This window comes from Lagopus muta, chromosome 7, assembly GCF_023343835.1.
Source record: "Lagopus muta isolate bLagMut1 chromosome 7, bLagMut1 primary, whole genome shotgun sequence".
Lineage (NCBI taxonomy): Eukaryota > Metazoa > Chordata > Aves > Galliformes > Phasianidae > Lagopus > Lagopus muta.
Window position 1 is genome coordinate 3,788,944 of NC_064439.1, and position 23,824 is coordinate 3,812,767.

A 23,824-nucleotide genomic window follows, 5' to 3' on the forward strand; every position below is an offset into this window, starting at 1 on the left:
AATTTTAAGAAGCTGTGCATCAAAAAGCATTAGGAAAGAAATGCATGTCTGGGACAATCTGTACATATCTGCTTGGCTATCTCTAGAAATAGGCCTATATCCATAGATAACTGTGTATGCAGACACACCTAAACAAACACCCATGTGCATGTACACATACACATATATATGTCCACGTATGTTTGTTTAGGTGTGTAGCTTCCTCATTTTAGCCTCTGTGGGAATAATTATAATATTGACCAAAGTAGCATGCAGACACCCCCTAAGAAGGTTTGTGTCTTGTACTACTTTTTCCTGAATCATGTAATGGATTATTTCACACAGAGCAGCAAGGAAACCACTTTCTGAAATTAGCAAATTATGCTAAAGCCATTAGAGCTGGGAGAATTAACAGCTCATAACTGCTCGGTGAGCAATTGCTCTCAGGCTGTTTTCTAAGGGAAAATTAGCACTGCTGAAGGACGCTGGAGTGACAGCTCAGAAGATTGATGTCCTCTCGTCAGCCAGTGCAGCAGGTAGGCTGCAGCTAGCTCTTGGAGTGTGTTCCTCCCAATACCTTGCAGATAGCTTAAATCTTGCTACGAAGAACCATCTCTCAGACACGGTCTGGCAAATGTTTGCGGAGCGTAGAAAGGAGTTTCATGGGAAAGTGTCCTCGTAGCATGCCATGGGAAGATAAGATGGTTTCCTTTGGGCTGTTTTCCAAACTCCCATATTCTTCTTTTAAGATAACCCTTCACTGGTGCAGCAGAGACCATGAGAAATTTTGTTATTTCCCGAGAAAGAGCTCCCTTCCCAAGAGATGTGCATGGACATCCCCCATCCCAATTGCACTCTGGCTTTTCAGAAAGCCTCCTTGCCTCTGAAGAGACAAGCTGAGAGCTGTCTCGCCAGCCCAGCACCCTGACTGGGCAGCTCTGAACCGTTTATTTTCTTTGCAGTGTTTAGAAAGAGACGGGAAGACAAGGGAAGGAAGGGGAATAGATTGGGCAGTGTTCACGCTTTGAGGAAGGTGGTGTGGTTAAACACCATCTGTGTGTCTGTCTGCTGTGTTTCATGTCACTGAGCTGCTGAACATCAGTAGAGGGTATTCACTACTACCGATCACTTGATGGATCGTTGGGCACTGTATATAAACACAGGCACATATGTATGTATGTAATTATACAGAGATATTTGTTTTGTTATGACACTTTTCCCTGGATTTCAGTTCCTGGGGGGAACAATAGGACATACATATGTTATGTGTAGGTATATTTATCTCTATCAAAACCACCCGTGCTTTAGCGGGGGGGGGGGGGGGGGGGGTTGGACTCAATGATCTCTAGAGGTTCCATTCCAACCTCTGCAATTCTGTGATTCTGTGATCCCATGATTCCATAATTTGTTCTGCTTTGTTTGTCCCTACAAGATAGGGACTAAGGCTAAAAGGACCTTTGGCCCAGACTGGTTGTTCTCCTTGGAGCTTTCTTAGATTCCTCTAAGGATATAATTCAGGGTGGCCTTTTTTCTTGAAGCTAGTCTTTGGATCAAAAGTGGCACAGTTGGGAAGACCTGATGGGTTCTGGCACAAGGGTGCAGCTTTTGAGGCAATGTCTCTCTGAAAAGCACAGTAATATTTTGACCATGAACCCTTTCGCTTTCACACAGCCAGCCAATGGCCATGGGTCACCTATGGCCATTTTTATGTTCACCCTTTATAACATTATCAGAAGTAATGACATATTTTGCTCAGTAAGCAGAAATTCCCTTCATTTCCACCTCCCCAAAAATAACACTGAAGCCAAACACATCTTATTAAAAGAAAAAATCAGACCGACTCATCCTGTTTTCAAGGATGGGCTTAAGGGTAAATGTGACATCTACAGAAATCATGAGGAAGAGGAGTATGTGCCAGCTACTTGGGAGGTTAGCTAAGCTTGGAAACTGCCAACCCAGCAAAATGGACCATCCTGAGATCTAACCTCAGCTCACCAATCCCTTCTTCATCTGCAATTGCTTGTTTATATTATGGTGATTTTACTGCTCCCAGAGAAATCAGTGAGGTCTCAGGAATCCATTGCATACCAAACACAATAGGAAAGGCACAGCATGGCCCAGGGCTGCTTTATCTAAACTCCATTGTTCAAACCAAAATTCTTCTGTGCCTGACCTTGGCTCTTGGAACTCTCTGGAGTCCCTTTAGAAACCAATAACTTCATGTATCCTCAAACTGATAGCATAAAACACGTTTATACATTGTGTTCTGAATTACAGAGATGAAACAGCATCAAAAAGCGTTGTGCATTTGCATCACAAAAGATGGATAGATGTGATAGCTTGTGTAGGAATAAAAATGTATTATCCAAGCCTGTTCTTCACTCTTGCAAGTAACCCTCACGTGCAATCCTCATTCCGTGCCTATAAAGTATGCCTGATGGGTTGCTACAAATGCTAAAGCACTTTTTAATGTAGTGCTGCTGAAATCGTTTTACACCTAGAGCCTGCTGAGAGCAGCTGGTGTTTTATGCCTACCTGTGCGACCATTGTAGGGTACCTGCTTTAGCACGGGGTTGGACTCAGTGGTCTCGGCCATCCCTTCCTAACTCTTATTCTGTAATCTATGAAACCCATGTTCTTCAGGAGCAGTTCTGGAGTCCTCATGGGTATCCCCAGTTATCTCACATAGCACTTCATAACTTGGTGTCGGTAGCTGAATCTGAAGATCTTTCTTTCTTGCCTATCAGGTGAACACAGGCTCTCAACACACTTGGAAACACATTTACACAGCTGTATTTGGGTAGGGAGACTCCTACCATAGTCTCTGTTGGGATTCACAGAGGCCTGACACCTCTGTGAATGAGGGCAAGAGAATTATGTGGCAAAATGTCATGCTCTCCACAGCAACTTTCTTCTTTGCTTTGCTTTGCTTTGGAAATCAGTGACTTTTTGCAAATATTCATTCTCCCTGCCATTAGGCTTTTTAGGTGACATCTTTTGTTAAATATTTTTATTTGACATTTATATTCTGAATGTCAAAATAAAAAAGGGAGGGGAAGGGATGCAGTGGCTGGACCTAGTGACAGGGGTTTCAGACATCTCTTATCATTCAGAACAGTAAGATGCTGCCCCTGCTAATTTCATTAGAAATACAGAAATAACATCTCATTAGCAACATCTGAATCAGCATCTGTCACAAAGTCTGCAGATACTTGATCTGGGAAGTCCTTACATATTTTTCTATCCTAACACACATGTAATCCCACCCTTCAGCATGACCTACGAACGCCTCGTAAGACCACTGGATCCATTTCAGCTTCACAGCAGAAATGTTGCAGTCTTGCATTATCTCACATAGGAGGGGGGAAGCAGAAAGTTGGATACAAAGTGCAATAAAATGATATTTGGAATGTAGCTTGCCACCAGTCACCAAATAATATTGGTATATAAAATAATCTTCATCCTCTTCATCCTCTTCATCCAAATAATGATAAATCATGCAATCACAGAGATACAGATTCAAATTTCTCACTCTATGTCAGTCATCCCTGTGTCACTGGAAATAATATCAACGCCCTGAAGGCTTTGACCAGTGGCTGTAACATAGGTTATGTTCATACCAGGGATCAAACAAAATGTCCTGGAGTGTGAGAGACATTTGCATGGTGATGGCTTGTACAATATGGAGTTATAGGAAACTTATTTGCTTTTGTAAAAGCAGCTCAAAATCAGCTAGGACATTTATGCTGAAATAATGGGACACATGTGAGGACAACTGAATTGAGTCCTGAGAGTGACAAAGAGCCTTACCTGAGATCTGAATGGATGGGGACCATTATCTGGTCTGGAGAAGAGGAGGCTAAGGGTGACCTTACTGCTCTCTACAACTCCCTGAAAGGAGGTTGTGGTGAGGTGGGGGTTGGCCTCCGCTCCCACGCAGCGCCAGTAGGATGAGTGCTGATAGCTTCATATTGTGCCTGAGGAGGTTCACGTTGAATATTAGGAACAATTGAACAATTTCTTCTCAGAAAGAGTGGTGATGCATTGGCACAGGCTGCCCAGGGAGGTGGTGGAGTCACTGTCCCTGAAGGTGTTCCAGAATCATGGAGGTGTGGCTCTGAGGGATGTAGTCAGTGGGCATGGTAGGGCTGGGTTGGTGTTAGACTTGGTGATTAACAGCATGTCTTTTTTTATGAAATTCAGCCCCAAATACCTCCTTCTTCCAGTTTGCTGAACCTCAAGTGGTCAGAACTGATTGAGCCATCCACACAATACCTATCCAAAATCAAACCTGGGGACCACATCCACTATGAGGAACTTCATGTGTTCGTACTAAAAGTCAAGGGAGCTGTCACAGATTTTTCTATACAGGCTGCAGTGCAAAAGGGAAAGCACAGCCATGGTTTTGCACTGGATGGGGCCCTGAAGCCCCATACCTGGTTCTCTGATATAGCTCTGAGCTCTTTGGAGGAAAACAGATTTCCTCTGGGTTCAGATCAATGCACATTACCTCTCCATTGGTGGAAGCAGACAAATTAGGAGTCAGGTTAAGGCCTGAGCACTGTATGAAAATCTAACAGCAAACTACTCTGAGGGTCACACACCTGGAAGATATCCAAACCACAGGGGGAGGGGAATGCAGAGACCTTTTGGCAGGGGGCATATGCATCCTGTGGATGGCCGTGGTGGCTTGGCTTCATTTATTTTGTTTAGTTGTTGGGGGTTTTTTTGTTTTTTGTTTTTTTTTTTTCCACGCATTCTCAGAGTTCTCAGAAGACATCTCCTGCTCTGTTTTCTTTCCTGTTCTCCCATAGTCATCAGGCTGTAGCAAAGTTCCTACCCTGAGGTCAGACAGGCGGAAAGCTGAGATGCAGAAGGGAGCAGAGAGGAAGTCTCCCACCACACCATCAGGGAGGGAGAAAGGAAGGTCTTGTTACAGGCTTAGCACTCAGTATGTCTGAAATAGTACTTACACCTTTTGTGGTTCATCGATCTCTGAGTTACGGCTGGAGTGAGGTGGGGAGGGAAGGAGCAGGTGAGCTGGTTCACAGCAGACAGATCAGTTCACCTGGAGAGACAAGACGGTTGGCTGTGGTTTGGTGGAGCTTTGTAATGCACAGAGAGAGCATGGGAGAAAAGAAGGGCTCATAGGCTGTACAGTGCCTGAGAGAACCACAGACCATGATCTAGAGAGGTAGTATGGTGCTTGACTTGATGGGAAGCCATTTCACTAACCCCAAAGGCAAGTCACCCACAGCAGAGCACTTTAACCACCTGAACCTATCCAAATCCTTCCAGAAGCAAGTGTGAGTGGCTCAGCAACAAGAATGCCTTCCCAAAGTATTTGGGAAGAAGAAAGGATGAAGATTAGATCCATACCACACCTCTCCCAACACTACCTCATCCCAGCAGGGCATGGGATGGAGTAGGCAGGCAGCAAATATCCAAGTGATGTTCCCTAATCTTGCTATTATATTGTGAATTTTACATTTTGTTAATAGTCCATACCACCAGCATCACGGATCTTGAAGGGGGTTTTGTGTCCTTCTGTTTCCTTCAGTTTCTTTTCAGCTTCTCCTTTTTCAATGTGCGTGCATCAACAGTTGAAACAGTGAAGAATTACAGCAAGAGTCGAATTAAATGGCATGAGTTAAAGTGTCACACCTTTTAAAACAGTGTATTATGGAGTGGCAAGGCCACACTTATTAAGGCTGGGTGGCCACTTCCAACAGGTTGGTAGAGGACCAGTGACAGTCAGTGTGCATTCAGGGCAGATTTACCAGAGACATCATGTGGAACGCCTGTAGCAGGATGGTCTGCTGGAGAACACACTGTCTGGAGCCTATAGAAGCAATGTCCTTGGCTTGGCTATGCATGACTTTTGTGGTCTTCTGTGAATTATTTGATCTTCCATTAGCTTGAAAAAGAGGTTTCTCAGACCATGAAGGTGGTTGTTTCAGCTGGCAGATGACTCAGTGTTTTGTTACCTGGAGGACCTTTCCTGATTCAGCACTTTGGTTTCCACAGCTGGGACCTCCCTTGAGCTAGGAGATGAATGAGACCTGGAACTGCCCTTTTATTTTCCCCTGGGTAAATCCAGGTCTCCCCATTCGCAAGAACAAGTACTCTTGGAAACTAATAAGCAGGAACTGCCCTCTCAAAGGTCCATCTCAGCATTTTGGGAAACCTTCCAAGGCTTTCCTCGAGGACCTAAACACCCCATCCAAAAATTACCCTTCCCTGGAGGATCTCTGTTGTGATGCTGGGTGAGACATGCAGCACCTACGTCTGCAAGCAGGCAGAGTAGCGTGCATGCATGCACGCATGTGTATGTCTTGGCAGTTCTGACTCCACGTCCTTTCAAAAAGAGGCCCTATGGTTAATCAGAGGAATTAACCACAGCCTCCAAAAGTCTTTTGCCAGCCAATCAGCAGGCCCTTTCCAAGGCCATTGCTGCTACAATGGTGTCGTTGTCTGATAGGAACATGGATCTTTCCGGTTGAATTTCTGAATGGGGCTCAGGGATGCTTTTGTTCAGCTGGGCATAGTAATGCCTCAGATTTGCCAAACGAACAAGAATCCAGAACTTGGAGTAAGGTTTTTTGTTTTTTTTTTTTTTTTCTTTTAATTTTCACTATAGAGGCAAATGTTTTCCAGTTCAAAGATGACCCCAGTCTGGCAGCTGGAAATGTGCTCCAGGCCTTGCAGGGAACGACTTATTATAACATATTTTTTTTTCCTAAAACACTCCAGCCTCCTCATATTCACTTTTTAGTGCCTGCTGTCCCCACATACACATATATACATGCACACACATCCACACTAGGATTAACATTGGCAAGCACACCACTCTACCAATGGAAACCGCAAAGAAACATTCACATATCTGGGGATTCTGATGTAATAGGGCTGAGGTTTTGCATTCCAGGACAGCGTTGCTAGCCTCAAATCAAAATCAGAGCTGTCATTCAGAACCCCGTGTTACGAATGTTATTGCAGCCCGGCGGGTGGGGTGAGGGAAAGGCGGGGGGTGGAGGAGGAGGGAATGAGGAGAAAGATGCTGAATTGGTTGGTTTCTTCTGAGTTTATTTCTGAGTTCAGATGATGAAAGGCAGCGCGAGCCAGGATGGGGCAAGCATTTTAACCCTTTTCAGGCAGATAAGTTCGGTAAGCCTCATGCTAAGGCACATGGCCCAGCTACAGAATGAGGGAAAACATCTCAAAATCTAATGGAAAGCTAAGGGTTTATAGGCCCAGCTCTAAAACAGAGGGGCAAGGCAGCTAACACTGCAGGATGAATGGCTGAGTTCTCCTGTGAACAGGACCATTTCCAATGGGATTTTGGCCAGCTGAAGTTGTGTCTGCGTTGGATAACCATAGTCATAGGGTGCTTTGGATTAAAAACACAAATGGAATTGATTTCTTCTCACAACCCTGAGCCAAAATATGCCCTCCCCATGTTTTCTGTGGTAAGCTGACATTAAACCAGCCTGCCCATCAGACAATCAGCAATAGCATGGCACAGCCCTACAGCTAAATTTTGCTCTTCCGTCAAAAATCCCAGGTCGGTGGGCATTCTATTTGAGCAAAAATTGACAAGTGATCTCTGGATTTGGCTGAGAGTTTGTAAGGCGCTTTGGGTTCCTTTGGGATGAAAATGCTGCAAAACTCCCCTTTTCGTCACAATTCCATTGCAAAAATCACAGCTCCCCCCAGCCATTAGGAAAGAGAAATTTCACTTTCCAAGCTGCTGTAATGTCCACAAGATGACATCAGGTGTGATTGCCCAAGGTTCCCCAAGCCCAGAGATCTACACCCCAACAGGTACAACAGCCTGAATCTCTGTACTGCTACAGTGGATGTGTTACGATGCAGGAGGACGCGTTCTAATGTGACGCTATTTTTTCCATCATTTGTACTGCAGGAGGTCTTTGATCGCCTCTATTTGATTTATACTGTTGGATACTCCATCTCTCTGGGATCCCTCACAGTTGCTGTCCTTATCCTGGGATACTTCAGGTAGGCGGCTCTGTTTTTACCTAAGCGAGTTATCGCTGGACTGGAAAAGCCTTGGGCTTTCCTAAAGGATAAAACTGGGATGGCAAAGGGTTGCATCTGTGCTTTGGGCTGTGTTAGTCCCACTTAGGTCAAACTTCTGGGGGATGAGGGGAGGGATGTTTGAACTTCTTCCCACTGTCTGCAATGGAGATTTCTATTATAACAAACGGGAAATGAAACAGCTCCAGGAAGAGACTTGTCTCATTTAGAATACCATGTAGAGTTTTCTGTTCCTAATTGTCCTTAGAGTTAGATGGGTAATTTTTAGGTGGTTAAGGTTTCAAAAGGGAAATGCCACTCTAAACCCAAACTTTATTGAAGGAGAGACTAGTTGAAGGGAACTCTGGCCACATACAAGTCTTGGATAGAGTCATTCTCCCTATTCTGCTTCAGTACCTGGGGAGCTAGAAATGGTCACTTGCTCTTCTGCCTGCTCTCTCCACTGTCCAAGGGATGTAGGTCCCTAAATACTGGTTTGAACCTGCACCATCCTGCCTATTGAGCTGCCTTTTGCATGTTTTTTTTTGCTATCATCACCAGAGGCAGGATGAAAGTCTCATTAACAGAGAATTTTGAATGCCTCATCCCTGGAGGTATTCAGGCTGGATGGGGCCCTGGGCAAACTCATCTGGTGCCTGATTTAGTGGTTGGCAACCCTGCCTACAGCAGGGGCTTGGAAATAGATAACGTTTGAGTTTCCTTCTGACCCAAACTATTCTATGATTCTGTGATTCTATGGTTCACAGCAAAAATTTGTCCTTTGGGCACCCATATCTGGAGAGCAGATAGAGCAGAGCTCTGACCCCCTGGTCCCAGTGCCACAAGTGCCACATATTCCTCCCTTTGGCTGCTGGCAGTCGCCTCTCGTGGCAGACAGCAGGACCCAGACATCAACTGCAAAGGGAGGTTCTCCATGCAACAAACAGATGAAACTGGCAGCTACCACCATGCAAGCATAGGCTAAACCCCAGGGACATGCCAGCTGGTATAAAACGTGTGCCCTTTGGCTCTGTAAGTTCTCAGACCTCTCTGTAGCAAGCAAAAGGAGGCTGAAAGGGTTTGCCTGGATAGCAAAGCATCCCAATGCCTGAGCCAGTGAAACACACAAGGTAGAGTGGGCTGCAGACCCCTCCTGGAGGCATGATCCCAAAATCCAACCATACCCCACAAAAGCCAGCAATCTTCTGCCCTCTCAACCCTTTCTTCTTTTTTCAATTTTCTGCATGATGCTGGCAAGACTAATAAAACATTTAATGTCCACATATGCATGAGTGCTCCTAGCTTCAAGAAGCATCACTTTGTCATTCCTAGCCCATACTAGGCACGTGGAGAGAATATTTGCCCCAAGGATTGAAGCAGCAGCAGAGGCCAAGCCAGACTTTATTCCAGTTAATGTATAATCCAGAGATACACTGCCTACATTTAAAGTGCAGGGAGCAAAGCTCATCTTCATTTATACCTCAGCAATTCCACTTAGCTTAATTTGGACTATACTAGCACAGGAAACAACTGTTATTACTGTGACAAGGTCTCCCAAAAGAGAAAGAACATGTCTTGTATTTCTGCAATCATATTTGTGTTTCTGATGTTAGAGCTGGGAATTTAAGAGGGTGTAAATCCATTCACTGATTCGTGCTCGCTCTTCTCCCCAGAGGCAAAATCACTGCCTCTAGAACACACCTTATGGATCTGTGACCGATTCACTTCTTACCATCCAGCTTTTCCCCCAAAAGGACCTTAAAGCGCTTTACAATCAGCATCTGTGGGGTCATTCACCTGCAGCTGCAATGCAGCCACTGCTGGGGTGAAGCCCCCAAACTGTTCAGCATGTCCACCAATGGCAATCAGAGGAAACAGCCCAGATGCTAACCCCAGGATGTAATTTGGCATGGGCACAAAAATAAGCAGTTTATGCTACAGGACACTCTGCAAGTTTTTTATTGTCCTCAAGCTCAGCAGTATTTGCAGCCCATTTCCTCTGCACAAAATGCAGATAGATAAGTGAAATCTTTAAATGCAGATTTAACTCTATGAGAGGAGTGGTGTTCTTGGAGGAGTCACCTGTGAGAGGGACAGAGATCTATGCTTTAGTATCAGTGAGAGCTGTGCATGTATCCTGCCTGATGCCTGTACATCTGGGAAAACAACGACATGTCTGATGCACACTTATGGCACGTGCACTGAACACTGTGCAGTGCTGTGTATGAGGATGCCCATGCCCTGTACACTGCACAGCTGATGATGGCTCACTTCATCCTCTAGCTTTAGACTCACAGCACACAGCCCACTGCATGCATCCTCACCACCTCAGCCCAATAGAAGCGAAATGCATCTTCGCTTCTTGCCAGAAGCTCCTAGTGAGAAACAAGAGCTTTGCTCCATCCCTGGAGTTGATCATGGCCAGTTTGGATGAGGCCCTGAGCAGCCTGATGTAGTGGAGGGTCAACCAGCCCACAGCAAGGGGGTGGAACTGGAGGGGCTTTAATGTCCCTTCCATCCCAACCGTTGTATGGTTGTCTGATTCTATGAAATGAATATAGGTACCATGTTGACCTAATGCTAAGTCAATGGTGTGGGACTCTCAAGAAGCAGAGGTGACCCTCAATCTCTCTAACAGGTAGGCTAACCTACTCCAATTCTTCTCTTTGCTCCATGCCAGGCGTTTGCACTGCACTAGAAACTACATCCACATGCACCTGTTTGTCTCCTTCATGTTGAGAGCTGTGAGCATCTTCGTGAAGGATGCGGTCTTGTACTCTGGGTCAGCCTTGGAGGAGATGGAGAGGATTTCTGAGGAAGACCTGAAATCCATAACTGAAGCACCTCCAGCAGATAAGTCACAGTTTGTGAGTATCACCACAGCAACCTGATACCTCTGTCCTTTCTGCCCAATGCCTCACCCCTTTCAGCAAGGCGTTGGACCATTACCCACTATTACTGCAGTGGGTATTTGGTTGATTTTCCACTTGGAGCTCCTCTCTGTATGAGCCATAGAGGCAATACTGTGCTGTAATGTGCTATAACGTCTGTACCATGAAACTAACACCCAGGGCATTGCACAGGCTGCCCAGAGAGGAGGTGCATGCCCCCTCCCTGCAGACACTCAAGGTCAGGCTGGACGGGGCTCTGAGCACCTGATGGAGCTGTGGGTGTCCCTGTTCATTGCAAGGGGAATTGGACTAGATGGCCTTTCAGGGTCCCTTCCAACTCAAATGGCTCTATGATTCTTGGTGACTTGAAAGACTTTTGGTGCTAATTCCAAGGTTGGAGTGGAGGTATTTCATGAGGAAGAAAGTCAGTAGTAGATATCTCACCTTCCTCTAGCTTTCCATCAAACCATGCCTGGTTGATCACTTCCATCTCTGATCTGATGATGGAAAAGACTTCTTAGAAGAGTCAGTGGAGAGTTTGCCAGCAATCCAAAAGAAAGTATAGGGTTCATCTGCATAAAAGCAGATGTCTGCAAACGACACATCTTCATTCACTCTTGTCAACTCCATTTTTTTCTATGGTCAAAGGAAATCAGATCAACACAAACAGTAAAGAGCATGATTCATCACATCCCACAGCAAAAATTTAAGTGAGGTCAGGTGAACTTGACTCCAGAGTACTTGTGTCTCTTTGCTGCACAGATGGCTCAGATGGAGACATCTGCATTGTCATGTGGTTGTTGGGTTGAAGCCTATCCTCATAATTCAAAATTGTCCCCACCTGCTGAAGCTGTCTACTCCCCTTGTCTCTGGTCTCACCATAGACCTCCTGTGACTGATCCTTGCTATCCACAAACTGCTGGATGCTACAGGGATGGGAGAGATTTTTATTAGGATCAAATGTTAACTTCAGTTCACAAAATATAATTAAAAAGAAATTAGAGCTAGCTCAAACACACTAGTAGAGCATCTCTACCAACGGGACATCGCCGCTCACAGCACAAGCTTTGTGCCTGTGTATTCATTTGGCTTCATAAGTGCGTTTCACAGCCCATGCTACTGCCAGGGACCTGGCTACAAACAGCCCTATTGTCTGGTGTTTGTTCAGTGGCAATAATCACAGCAGTTGTCCTGCAGCAGACGGTACTAAGTGCTTCTCCAAAGGCAGCTGTCATGCCACAGATCCCTCCAGGGAGCTGTGCCTGTTGGCTCTGTGTTAGGATGCACACCTCATTTTGGAAATAGCCAACTGAGATAAGCTTCTGAGACCTTGACACTCACATGGCCAGTCGTGCTCTGCTTTGGGACATCCCTAAAAATTGCTTCAGGTTATCAATAGGAGAGATCACGACTTATTACAAAGTCAGCTCCTGAAATGTTTGCTAGCTTGTGCCTAAGAGCTCTGAAATGGAAATCTGTAGCATGTTTTCTTCTTGCTTCAGAAATCCATTTCGTTATTTCAGTGATTCTGATCGGAGTGCTCAGTGCACTCCAGTGCATTCTCCTTGTGAAAAGAACACAAAATATTTCACTGCATTGTTCTCTGTTTCTCCTTGGGCCAGAATAGTTATTAGGGATATTAGCAAATAAATAGCATTTCCCATTCTGATGAACTGACAGGCAAACAAGTGACGAAGGCAACAATCAATACATTTGTTTAGTTCCCAAAAAGGAGTGGAAGCTTTGCAATTATTGTCTGACACTGTGTGGGAGTAGATGGTGATTTTTAATGAATATAGAAGTTATTGCTAAGACTGGATGGGATTTTTTTTTTAATTTATCTTCATTCTATTCCATCTCACTTTTTCCCACGTTTGCAAAAGAAGGCATCATGTGTCCCTTTGTATCAGTTAAGCACACACAGCATCCTCACTTTGCAGTTTTCCTCTAATTGGAGTGAGGAATGTTGGTACAAGGGTGATTTTACCCCACTCTGCCAAAAGGACAGGGGAGCACTGAGTCACAGTCAGTTTTTTCCTCTCTCGTAAGCAAAGGATTGTAGTTCAGTGTGAAGTGAGAGGCCAGCTAATATTCCCATCAAAAATCAGGGACCTGCTAGGTTTCCCACCTTGTAGATCTGTGCAGAAAATGCCCTGATATTTGGGGTGAAATCCCTCCATGGGCTCTGGAAGAAGTCACACTTCCTGATGATGGTAAGCCCAGGTGAGGTGATTCACACCAGGTCACCCAGCCCAAGATGACTTGGTCACAGTCCTTTTGTTATCATGGCCACGAGTCATAGGAAAAGGATCTAAATGCTTCTTGAGGACTTAATATTGGGAACGTGGTGTCATGCTGAGGAGAAACTTTCTTCTCAATTGTTCATCTCTTCCTGCACTAATGCCTTTCCCTGTAAAAACTCTGTTGGAGAATGTTCTGATTTATGTCTTCCTTTCTCCTTGCTTCTCAGCCCATCTTGGCACATATGGATTTATGTAGAGCAAGAGTTTCACACCATGTTTCTAACCCCGTCTTTCTGTGGTCATTGCAGGTGGGTTGCAAAGTAGCAGTTACCTTCTTCCTCTACTTCCTGGCAACCAATTACTACTGGATTCTGGTGGAAGGGCTTTATCTCCACAGCCTCATCTTCATGGCTTTTTTCTCAGAGAAGAAGTATCTCTGGGGATTCACGTTATTTGGCTGGGGTAAGTAGATATGGTGGCTCTTGCAAGGACAATGAGCTCTGTCATGAATCCTTTATCACTTCTGAATTGTGGTATTCATACAGTGATACTTCCAGGATTTCTGGAAGGATCATTCAGGGCTTGGAGACATCTTCCCATCTTTCCAGGGCAGCAAATGCATGCATGCAAGCTGCTTTTAGTGCATTCTCTGAGTTATCCCCAGCTCTGCCAAGTGCCTCTCACCAGCACTGAGCTGGAGGGGTTGGAAAGCTGCATGAAGCTGTGAGCATCTGCTCCCAGCAGCAGAGCTCAGCTCCAATTTCCTACCTTGGGTCTCAGTGGCTGTAAAAAGCTCCTGAGGTTTTGCATATGCTGGAACATCAGTGGAAGCCTGCAGTTTGGGGGGAAGCCTTTTTTTTCTTTTTCCTTTTAACCTGGGCATCTTTTAATGGAATAAGGGATGTGGGTGCAGAGGGGGGTGCTCATTAGTGGAAAGCATTGTGGGGCACATCCACTTCACATGAGAATGTGCTTTTTGTTCACTTCTGGCATAAACTTTGGCTTGCAAGGAGTTATGAGGTGTGGGTAGGATGAGGACAATAAAAACACTGCCCACCGTTGTCTGAAGCATGCTGACTGGAAGGGAGAACAGGAAATATATTAGATGATCAGGAAGGACACAGCTACGAATGATGGGGTGTGAGTTTACAATGGAGCTTACAGCAGGAAAAACCTGCTCAGAGATACCCATGGTTACCTCTAAACTATATGGCCCAGGTCACTTCCCAGCTTCAGGCTCCAAAATGCACCTGGCCACATCCTGACTACATTTTAGAACAAGAGAAGTGTGTGTGCTACGCCATCCCCATTCCAGGACATGACTTCTTGCAGAAGAAAACCCAAGCTTTTGGATGCTGAATGAACCATGGCATACCTAAAAATCTGGGCAAACCAAAGCATAGGCATCCACAGTCTGTGAACACAGGAAGAAATGGTAGATATGTAACATGGAGAAATATTAAGAAGGGCTCCAGGAAATGAATGGCAGGCTGCTGTTTTGCTTTGGCACCATGCATAACAGCAGAGCTCCAAGCAAACCAGATGATGGTGCAAATCTGAGTTTAGGGAGGATGACGCTTTTTTGCTTTGTGAGTTGGACTAGATGACCTTTAATGATCCCTTCTGACTCCAACAATGCAAGTGATTCACCACCTGCAGGACTCTCTCCATCCTTTCTCCTTGCCCAAAAGCTCCTTTCTAACCTTGTATTCCTAGGCCAGGAACAACCAGTGCTGCCTCATAAGGGTAGGAGGCACAATGTCAGACCAGAGTGGGCTCCATCTCTCAGACAAAGCTGAGTCCTATCCAGTCTGTAAGTTTGTGGGTATACATAAATAGAGAGATTTGGGGGACGGAGCATTTCTTACCTTATCTGCTCTGAGACATATTCTTTTTTAAGACAAAACAAATAAACAAAACCCCGCACCCTCTTCCAAACCTTCAAGCTACATAAAATTTCCTTCTCAGAAAATGTTGCTGCACAGTATGGAAAAGACTTGGAGAAGCAGTTCCCCAGAGCAAATTCTGGATGAGGGGGCATCAGCTGAAAAATAATGCCATATGTTTAACGAGAAAAACCTACTTGATGCTGCTTATAACGTAGCCAAAGGAAAACAGCCTAACAGCCATGGGTTCCTCTCATTAATTCTTCCAACCACTGCCAGAGTATAATCATTTTATCAGTGCGACCACAAAGCTGAAGTCACACCTGTCATAACACCAATCATCTGTGTGCTTCCAAAAGTTTGAGGTTGCTTCATTTAAATTCCTCTGGAATGAGAAGATAGGATCCCTCCCGTTGCATTTGTTTTTGCTTTGTTTTGATTAGCATGATAATGTACACACCCACACCCACACAAATGTATTGCTTTGATAGCTTTTGGGCACTGGAAAGGGCAAGACAATCCAAGAGCCACTGAAGTCAGTGGAAAAACTCCAGTTCCCTGCAGTGGGCACTGGATCCTGCCCATACCACAGCAGTGAAGGACAGGGAATTGGCGATAAATTATTGTGACATTCCACAGAGGTATATAGAAAATACATTTTCCCCCCAAAACTGGGATTTTTAATTTTTAAAAAATTATTTTATTATTTATTTTATTTTTCATATTTTGCTTGTGCAACAATAAACAAGGGAGGATTTATCCCGTTTGGAAATTTCCAAGGTGAGGGGAAGAAAAGATCACCCTACAACAGCATATTTCCAGTCTACAGCGGAAACCAGAACATATAGTTGGCCTTTGATGCCAGACCCAAAGGTTTCAGTCGGGTCTTTTCAATCCACGTTCTCACTGGTACAAAGGAGCACAGCTCCATGGAAGTTAGCTGTGCCCTTCATGCAGTTGCAAAGGAGGCACCGATGGCAGAAAGGAAAGTGTTTCTTGCCAGCACCCAACAAAAATAAATAAATAGTGGTATTATGGGTAACAATAAATTCCCCAGCAGTCTTCAAGTTCCATGCAGCTGTTTTATGAAGGAAGTCTAAGAAGCATGACCAATAGCCAGAAAACCCAAGCTGATTCCACTGGCATTTTTCCTTCACACCACGTTAATTCCTCCGGCTGGACTGTGCTAGCTTTCAGCTGTAGTGCAAGCGAGCACTGCAGGAAGACCTAAACAAGACCAACAGATCCATGGGTTGTTGTTAGAGGTGCTCAGGTCCAAAACCTCATGATCATAGAATCACAGAATCATATTAAGGCTGGAAAAAGCCCTCTAAGATCACCAAATCCAACCCCCAACCCTGCCCATGTCCCTCAGTGCCACAACTCCATATTCCTTAAATACCTCCAGGGAGGGTGACTCCACCACCTCCCTGGGTAACCTTTGCCAGTGTATTAACACTGTTTCTTGAGAAGAAATTTCTCTTAATATCCAACCTGAAATATGATGGGAAGCCCTGCACGTTTATCTGCACAAAAATCATCCTTGCCTGAAAGTACTTGTCCCCACCAAAGCAAGACCCATACGAAAGTGTTGTTGGTCCAGTTTGAGATGAGGAGACTTTGAAATAGTGACTCAGAAAACACTCACTGTAACTCAAGAAAGTTGTCAAATAGCAGGGAACAGAGACCAGATTTCTCCAGGTTTGCATAAGGTCTTTGTTTATAAGTTTTCTTCTCCTAGCAGACACTTTGCAGCCACCTCTCTTACTTGCACCTTTGATACATTCACCATTTATATATGTGCCAGAAGACATATCCATTGTGAATACACAAGAGAAGTGGCTGGGTTGATTTGACCACCGGGCTTTGTCTAGGTTGAGGTTTGCAGTTTTTCTGTCTGAAAGGGAGATCGTAGAAACTTAGAATCATGTAGGTTGGAAAATACCCTTAAGAACCCCAAGTCCAACCATCCACCCAATGCTACCACGTCCACACATCCCTTGAATACCTCCAGGGATGGCAACTCCATCACTTCCCTGGGCAGCCTGTTCCATACCTGACTATATAGCACCTGCATTGTACACACTGTGTGTGTTGACTGGAAATGCACAGCGCATACAATGTGGATTCTGTAGAAGTCACTCACGGCATCGCCGCCCAGTCATGCACATGGTGTTTGTAGGCATGGGGAGGACACAAATGCACCCATCTGCTCCTGCATCTGTCAATACACACAGCTAATAAGGAGATCATAGGCTTTTTGGAGACACACTATCCTTCCTTTGGAGGGTTGGCTAGATGCATTTAATCACAAATGGCTTTCTTTCCTCCAGAGCTGTTTCCTCATGGGCACTTGCTTGCTTGAGGGTACATTTAGATACCTGTCTTGGAGGTGTGCTCAGTCCTGGTGTTCTGGTTAATGGTCCTCCTGTCTATGGGTGCTGTGAATGCTCAGCAGCAGGGATGGTTCATCCCAGGATATTGCTGTCACATAGAGATACCTAGGAGTTAGGGATCCCTCTCTGAAAGTAAGAGAGTTGCTGGAGGGAAAGCTGAGCCTTCTGACTCTGCCAGCTTATGGACTGGATTACCAGAGTGGGAAAAAGTGTTTGAACTCTAGAAATTATCCGGTGGTCCAAAATCATGACATTGACATGGAGAGAATCTAGAATCTCAGAAACATAGAATCACTAAGGCTGGGAAAGACCACTAAAATCACCAGATGCAACCCAACCCACCCCACCATGCCCACTGACCATGTCCCCAGGTGCCACATCTCCATGGTTCTGGCACCCCTGCAGGGATGGTGACCCCACCACTAAAACCTCCATCTAAAAACAGGGCAGAGAGAGGACTCATTCTGCTTTCTGTAAGTGTAAGAATATTTATGATCACAGTAAAGGATCATGTTTGAGACGCACAGGGGTAAACGTAGCAATAAAACTGGTGCCAGGAGTTCAGTTTGTGTGCCTTGCAGAAAATGTCAAGGATCTTTTCCCTAAGCTTGCCTGAGCAGTTGGAGATGGCAACCCACAATAAATACAACATGTAGGGATTTTTAGCTGTAATTACCTTCTCCTGTATGTTTTATTGTTGCTAGGAAGCTGGAGCACAACACAGGATTAGTAGGAATGGAAACAGTGTCCTTTCTGAAGTACAGGACAGACTAGGGTGGAACAAGTATGTGTCCAGTGCATCCAATCTCCGAAACAATCCATCTTTCAAATTCAGAGCATCACCATAATGGGTGAACACTGCAGTCTCAGAGGAAGGCAGCAAATCTCTGAGCACAGACAGCTGATGGAAATGAGGATATCACCAATGTTATCAGCATAGTCACACACATCCAAGCCTTTGGTAGCTCAGCCAGGAGTTTGGTGCATACACGTATTTTTTGTAGGTGGGTTCTAAACAGCGAGGAGGAAATAGAGGGTGCTTGTTACAATAAATCATCACCTCCCCCAAGCCCTGATCTTCAGCATGCTCATGGGTTCCCAGAGCTACAGGTCAAGTATTTTCTTTCCACCGCGGGAGATTGTTAAGCAGGGTGCATTCCTTATAAATGTATCTTTGTAGGCAGTGCTGCTGAGCTGGACCTGAGTGAGGCTCTGTGTTTAATTATTTATGCTTTCTTATATTACCGTAGCATTTAAAAGGTTCCAACCAAGATAACGGCCCCGTTGTACACGTGTGTATGAGACAGGCGTCCCTGCCCCACACCCCAGCTCAGGAAAGCGTCCGTGGTCAGGAAAGCCTTTAAGCACTCTAATGAGACTTAAGTGCATGCTGAAAGTTAAGCGTGTGCCTATGCACGGCGAGCCCCAGCGAGCTCAGACTGTGAACAGCATATTTACAGTCATCGGTGATAAATGTCGCCTTTATTTATTTTGTGATTTTTTTTCCCCCACCTGAAAGGGGTTATTCTTCTGGAATTTGTGGAAGCTACTGTGGATTTGATCCTGCCTTTTAAGGGAAGCCAGTAGGGGACTCAGTTGTACAAATAAAGCAGAACTGGACCCTAAAAAAATAAATAGAAGATGATTGCATTTGGATATTGGTGATTCTTTTACTTTTTGTAGGGAAAAGATGATGCCCAGTGTAACTGAGCTGAAATGAGGATGGTTACTTTGGGAACTAACCTTGGGCTAGAGTATTTTGCAAGTATTTCTCTGAATTCCAACATTTGTCTGCTTCTAACAGCAAGTTTCTCATACTTAGCAGAGCTTTTAAACCATCCAGGCCAGTAAAAATCAAAATGGAGCAAAGAAAATTTGAGGAGAGTCAGGAGCTATGAAAAGGCCCTTGACATTTCATAAAAACAAAACAAAATTTTAAAAAATCACCTCCAAAATTTCCTCCTTCAGCTGATGTCTACCTCTTACTGCTCTGGTCAGTGTTTAGTCAGTGTTTAGTGTTTGGTCAGGGGTCTAGTCAGGCATTGTCTTGATGACCATTGAAAAATATTTATTATATCCATAGAGCGGAGAGCAGTGCAGTTTTTACAGAGGTTCAGTTAGAGCTTATGGGTGAGTTTGAGCTAAAAGCCTCATCCATTCTTTTAAATCAAATGGGACAAGGCTTGTGTTTTAGCCTTGAGGCCAAGTGGTACCACACAGCTCACACCTGTTCACCTCTGCTCCCTGTCCCCAGAAGGGATGGCTTGAGCCTTGCAGAGGGTTTTTTGGGATGGTTGGGGGGTATGAACAGGGGAAGATGCCAAAGGCATGTCCAAACCTGGTTTTGTTGCTGCCATGAAGGCATTCAGGATTCAATGCAAGGACATTTTTTTGTGTGATACATTTCAAGCTTGATTCTAGGCCCACCTTCCCTTGAAGTCAAAGCAAAGGAACAGATGTATTCGGAATGATGCACTGTATGAAACCCATTTCTTCTTTCAATTGAATCAGTTAACTAGAGCAGTCACAAACATTCAAGTCCTACAGCCCATGTTTTTTAAAAGGCAGAGCCAGAACACGGCCAGGAACTTGGTGATTCATACTGACAAGTCCGTGGCCCTCCTCAGGCCTGGACCAGCTGAGCATCTCTAAACATGAACCAGAAAGTTGCTCGAGCCAAGACCACTCATGGTTGGCATCTTGGAAAAGCAATCTGCTCTGTTTTGAGAGCCAGGAGACTTCAGTAGGCTGGACATATCCAGACCATGCAATTTGACCTCCACAAAGTGCTCCCTTCCTGTGGATGGTTTACTGTTATAACACCTGGATTACAGAAGATCTAGAAGACCAAGATCATGGAATTATGGAATTGTGAAATTTGGGAGAGACCACTAAGATTATCTAATCCAACCAGCAACCTGTTTCCACTGTGCCTGCTATCCATGCCACTCAGTGACACACTGAGTAACAGAGATCATACATTCCTTGTCCAGATTATGCCTGAACATTTAAAAACTCCTTCTTCCACCATCCCCTATCCCTCTCCACATGAGCTTGTGCTAATAGAGACCTCAGCTCCATAGTGACCCCACTACTTGTGTTTCTTTGCAGGACTCCCTGCTGTATTTGTTACAGCGTGGGCCAGCGTGAGAGCCACTCTAGCCGACACAGAGTAAGTCGAGTTGGATTTTCTTTTCTCCCTTTCCTGTGTGATGCCTTTGTGGGGTTTTTGGCATAGGTGACTTTGAGGGCGAATCAAAAGGAAAACAAAGAACCAGGCAAAGCCAGAATCAATTCCAGCTATGACGTTAGTAAACTGTTAAGGTGAGTAAGCAAACTGATATGGTTAAGATGGGTTCAATTTTCCTGGCTTCTCAAAATTACACAGAATTGGATGAATGTGAACACCTGCAGCTGTTATCTGTGGGGCTGAAGGAAACTCTTTCACAGCTAGGCAGAGACAGGAACGGCCTGAATCATGAATGAATGACCTGCAGAGCATGGTAGAGTTGAGTCATTCACTTCTCCTTCCAGTAGAGGAACTGGAAATCATGGCATGAAACTGGGAGGTTCAGCGCAGTCAGAGGAGGTGAAGCTGTAACACCTTGCTGCAGGAGATGTGGATTCCAGCATGGACTTAGGATTAAGAAGCACTCATAAAAACTCATGGAAGATAAATTCCTCCAAACATATTAAGCACTCAGTAATGTACTGTCATCCTGAACTTCAGATTGTTGGAATAATTATTGTGGAATAATATGATTATCCTCTAGCCCAATTATCCTTAAATATCAACCTCTGGTTACTGTCAGAAAAAAAGATACCAAATCAGCCACTTCTTAGGTCCTACACTAACAACCCAAAGCCCCATGTTCTTCCATTAAGCTGAAGAAAGCACCCATAGCATCCCTGGTACCACACAGCCCAGGGCCGACCACAGAACAGCTTTCATCTACATCCAAAACTTTGCTATCAAAATTTGAAGGGACCACAGACAAATAGCTTTGCCTTGGAAGAGACTGCTTTCCAAAGGGTAAAAACCTAAGCTGTAGCCATGGAAAGACTTCGTAGCACAGCTACTGAAGTATGACGCATCTGCACTGGCACAGTCTCGTCCTTGTACAACCTTTCAGTCAGCACCAGTGGTTTCTCTGCCCCTGTCTCTCACTTTCCTTGAATGGTTGCCTGGGCAGAGTTTGGCCCATGAAATGAAAACTGCAGCTGCCATCTGGAGGATGTCTGGCTCAGATAAAGAAAGTCCTGTGGCACTCCTCTCTCTGTGGTTGGAGAGAGTTCAAACAGAGTAATTAACACCAAGTGACCTTATTCCATGGCTGCTGAAAACTCCTGGGAGGAAATAGTGTCCAGCCCCTCGTCAGCAGATAGAAGACCATAGGTGAACATCCATGCTACCAACAGCTTGCCCTTTTAGTCTTTACATGGATAAGGGCTTCACTTGGATAAGGAAGATAAAGGCTTTTGTGGGTTTCACTATGAGAGCAAGGTTGAAGGAGGTACACAGAATCTGAATGTGAGGAAAACAGAATTATCCATATCATAATGTATTTGGCAGGGCAGATCCCCAAGGAAAGCTGTGCAGGTTTATTCAGAGGGGTGGTATGAGGACATTTCAGCCAATGCAAAGCCCACCATAGCCTCTTTTGTTATCATAAAAACCAGATTATTTTTAGTGCATATTTTTCTCTTAAAAAAGTGAAGTGGGAAAGGGTGAGTTCCTGTCCCGAGGGGACTGGTCTTGGTGTCTATAGAAAGAGCTGTTCCACCATCTAGAGAGTACAGCTTTAAATGCACTTACCAGGCATTTCGGTTTTGAATGGTATGGCAGCAGAAAAGGGGCTACTTTGAAGGGTTAGAGCTAGGCCTTTCCAACCCAACAGGCTTTGGAGAAATCCCAGCCTTCCAGGGAGGATTTACCCAAGGAGACACCGAGCCTGTTGGTCTTTGTAACCAATGGTTTCTTGATGGGATGTCAATCTCTTCTCAGGTGTTGGGACTTGAGTGCTGGCAATTTAAAATGGATTATTCAGGTGCCCATCCTGGCAGCTATCGTGGTGAGTACTGACTGATCACAACAACTGGGATGCAGTGACTGTATTTGAGTAATGGGTGCACAGTGCAAAGAGCTGGCCAAGCTACCCTGCTCTAATTACACTCTTCATATATTCTCACCAGGCACCTGCAATGGGAAGCACTGTGACAGCCTGCATGAGGGGAAGCTAGTGGGTCATTATGTGTTTGAGTAGAGTCCTAACTGGCTTGAGAATTTGCTTTCAGTTTTTGGGCATTACCCTCTTTCTTCTCCCTGTGGTTCTCTGTGGTCCCCTATTACTCCATAGCAAGCAAAAGAGCTTTTCCACACTCACTCTCCATTACACACAGCCTTGAGTAGCTGAACAGAGTCAGTAAGAATCTCTCTATAGCGGGTTTTGTATCAAACTCTGTACTTTGCTCTGACTTACAAATAAGGAGGACTTTGGGATAGGATCAGTGTGGGGGAGAAGAAAACAAGTCCACCTGCATATAAACAGCAGGACAGTTTCAGAATGCGATCACATGTGTGAAGAGGTGAGCTGCTTTGGACTTGAGGGGGATTTTTTTCTTCTTCAAAATTTCCTTTTGGTAGAAATTCTCCACCTGGCTCTAGCAATCTGTTCTGCACCTTGGAAGAAACAAGTCACCAAGACCGCATCGTGGTCATTGGAAATGAAACAGTAGCATGGAGAAGTTCAGATAGTTCAGCTAGATGAATGCCAGCAACCTCATTGCATTTAATTTAAAGCCCAATTAGCAGAGGAGAAAGAGCTCGATTGAGGCTCGTCCTTGTAAAAATAATGTTCCTCCATGAGGCTCTGCTGTGCTTGTACCCTGGCTATATGCAAATGAAGCTATTTATCATGCAAAAATATTCTGTGGGTTGTTTCTGTTTAATTTCTGTGGGTTTATATTGTTCACTTGGCTGCTTTTTCAATTCCCACACTGGCTGGTAATACGTTACTGGACTAAGTTATGCATTTTCTGGATGTACTTGCAGAGAATTTAAAGGCTGAGGGGTTTGAAATCCCTTCACTCTGTTTCTACCTTTGATGTCATTAATTTGTCTGTATTTTTTGTTAAACTTAGCACATGTTTGAGGAAAAGTCACAGGAATTTTCCTCCTGACTATGATAATGTTGAGTATCTCCAATTTAGTGGACAGATGCAGAACAAGATCTCACTGCTGAGTGTTTTCAACTAGAAAAAAACTCATAAAAGAAACAAAGCTTCTCTTTTTTTTAATTCTTTTTCCCTTTTTTTTTTTAATTTAACTTTGGTTTCCAATGAAAATGAATTGTATATGCCCGTAGGCCATGTGCTTCTCTGCCTATGTTCTA

At 44.6% G+C, this 23,824-nt stretch overlaps 1 protein-coding gene across 1 annotated transcript in view; it reads left to right on the plus strand.

Annotated features, from left to right (window-relative positions):
- PTH1R (parathyroid hormone 1 receptor) overlaps nucleotides 1-23,824 on the plus strand; it is a 112,426-nt gene that overhangs the window by 74,382 nt on the left and 14,220 nt on the right. The window contains exons 5-9 of the mRNA XM_048951852.1: nucleotides 7,904-7,998; nucleotides 10,697-10,883; nucleotides 13,459-13,612; nucleotides 20,544-20,604; nucleotides 22,438-22,504. Coding sequence (XP_048807809.1) covers nucleotides 7,904-7,998; nucleotides 10,697-10,883; nucleotides 13,459-13,612; nucleotides 20,544-20,604; nucleotides 22,438-22,504 — 564 coding nt within the window. The remainder of the gene's footprint in view (nucleotides 1-7,903; nucleotides 7,999-10,696; nucleotides 10,884-13,458; nucleotides 13,613-20,543; nucleotides 20,605-22,437; nucleotides 22,505-23,824) is intronic.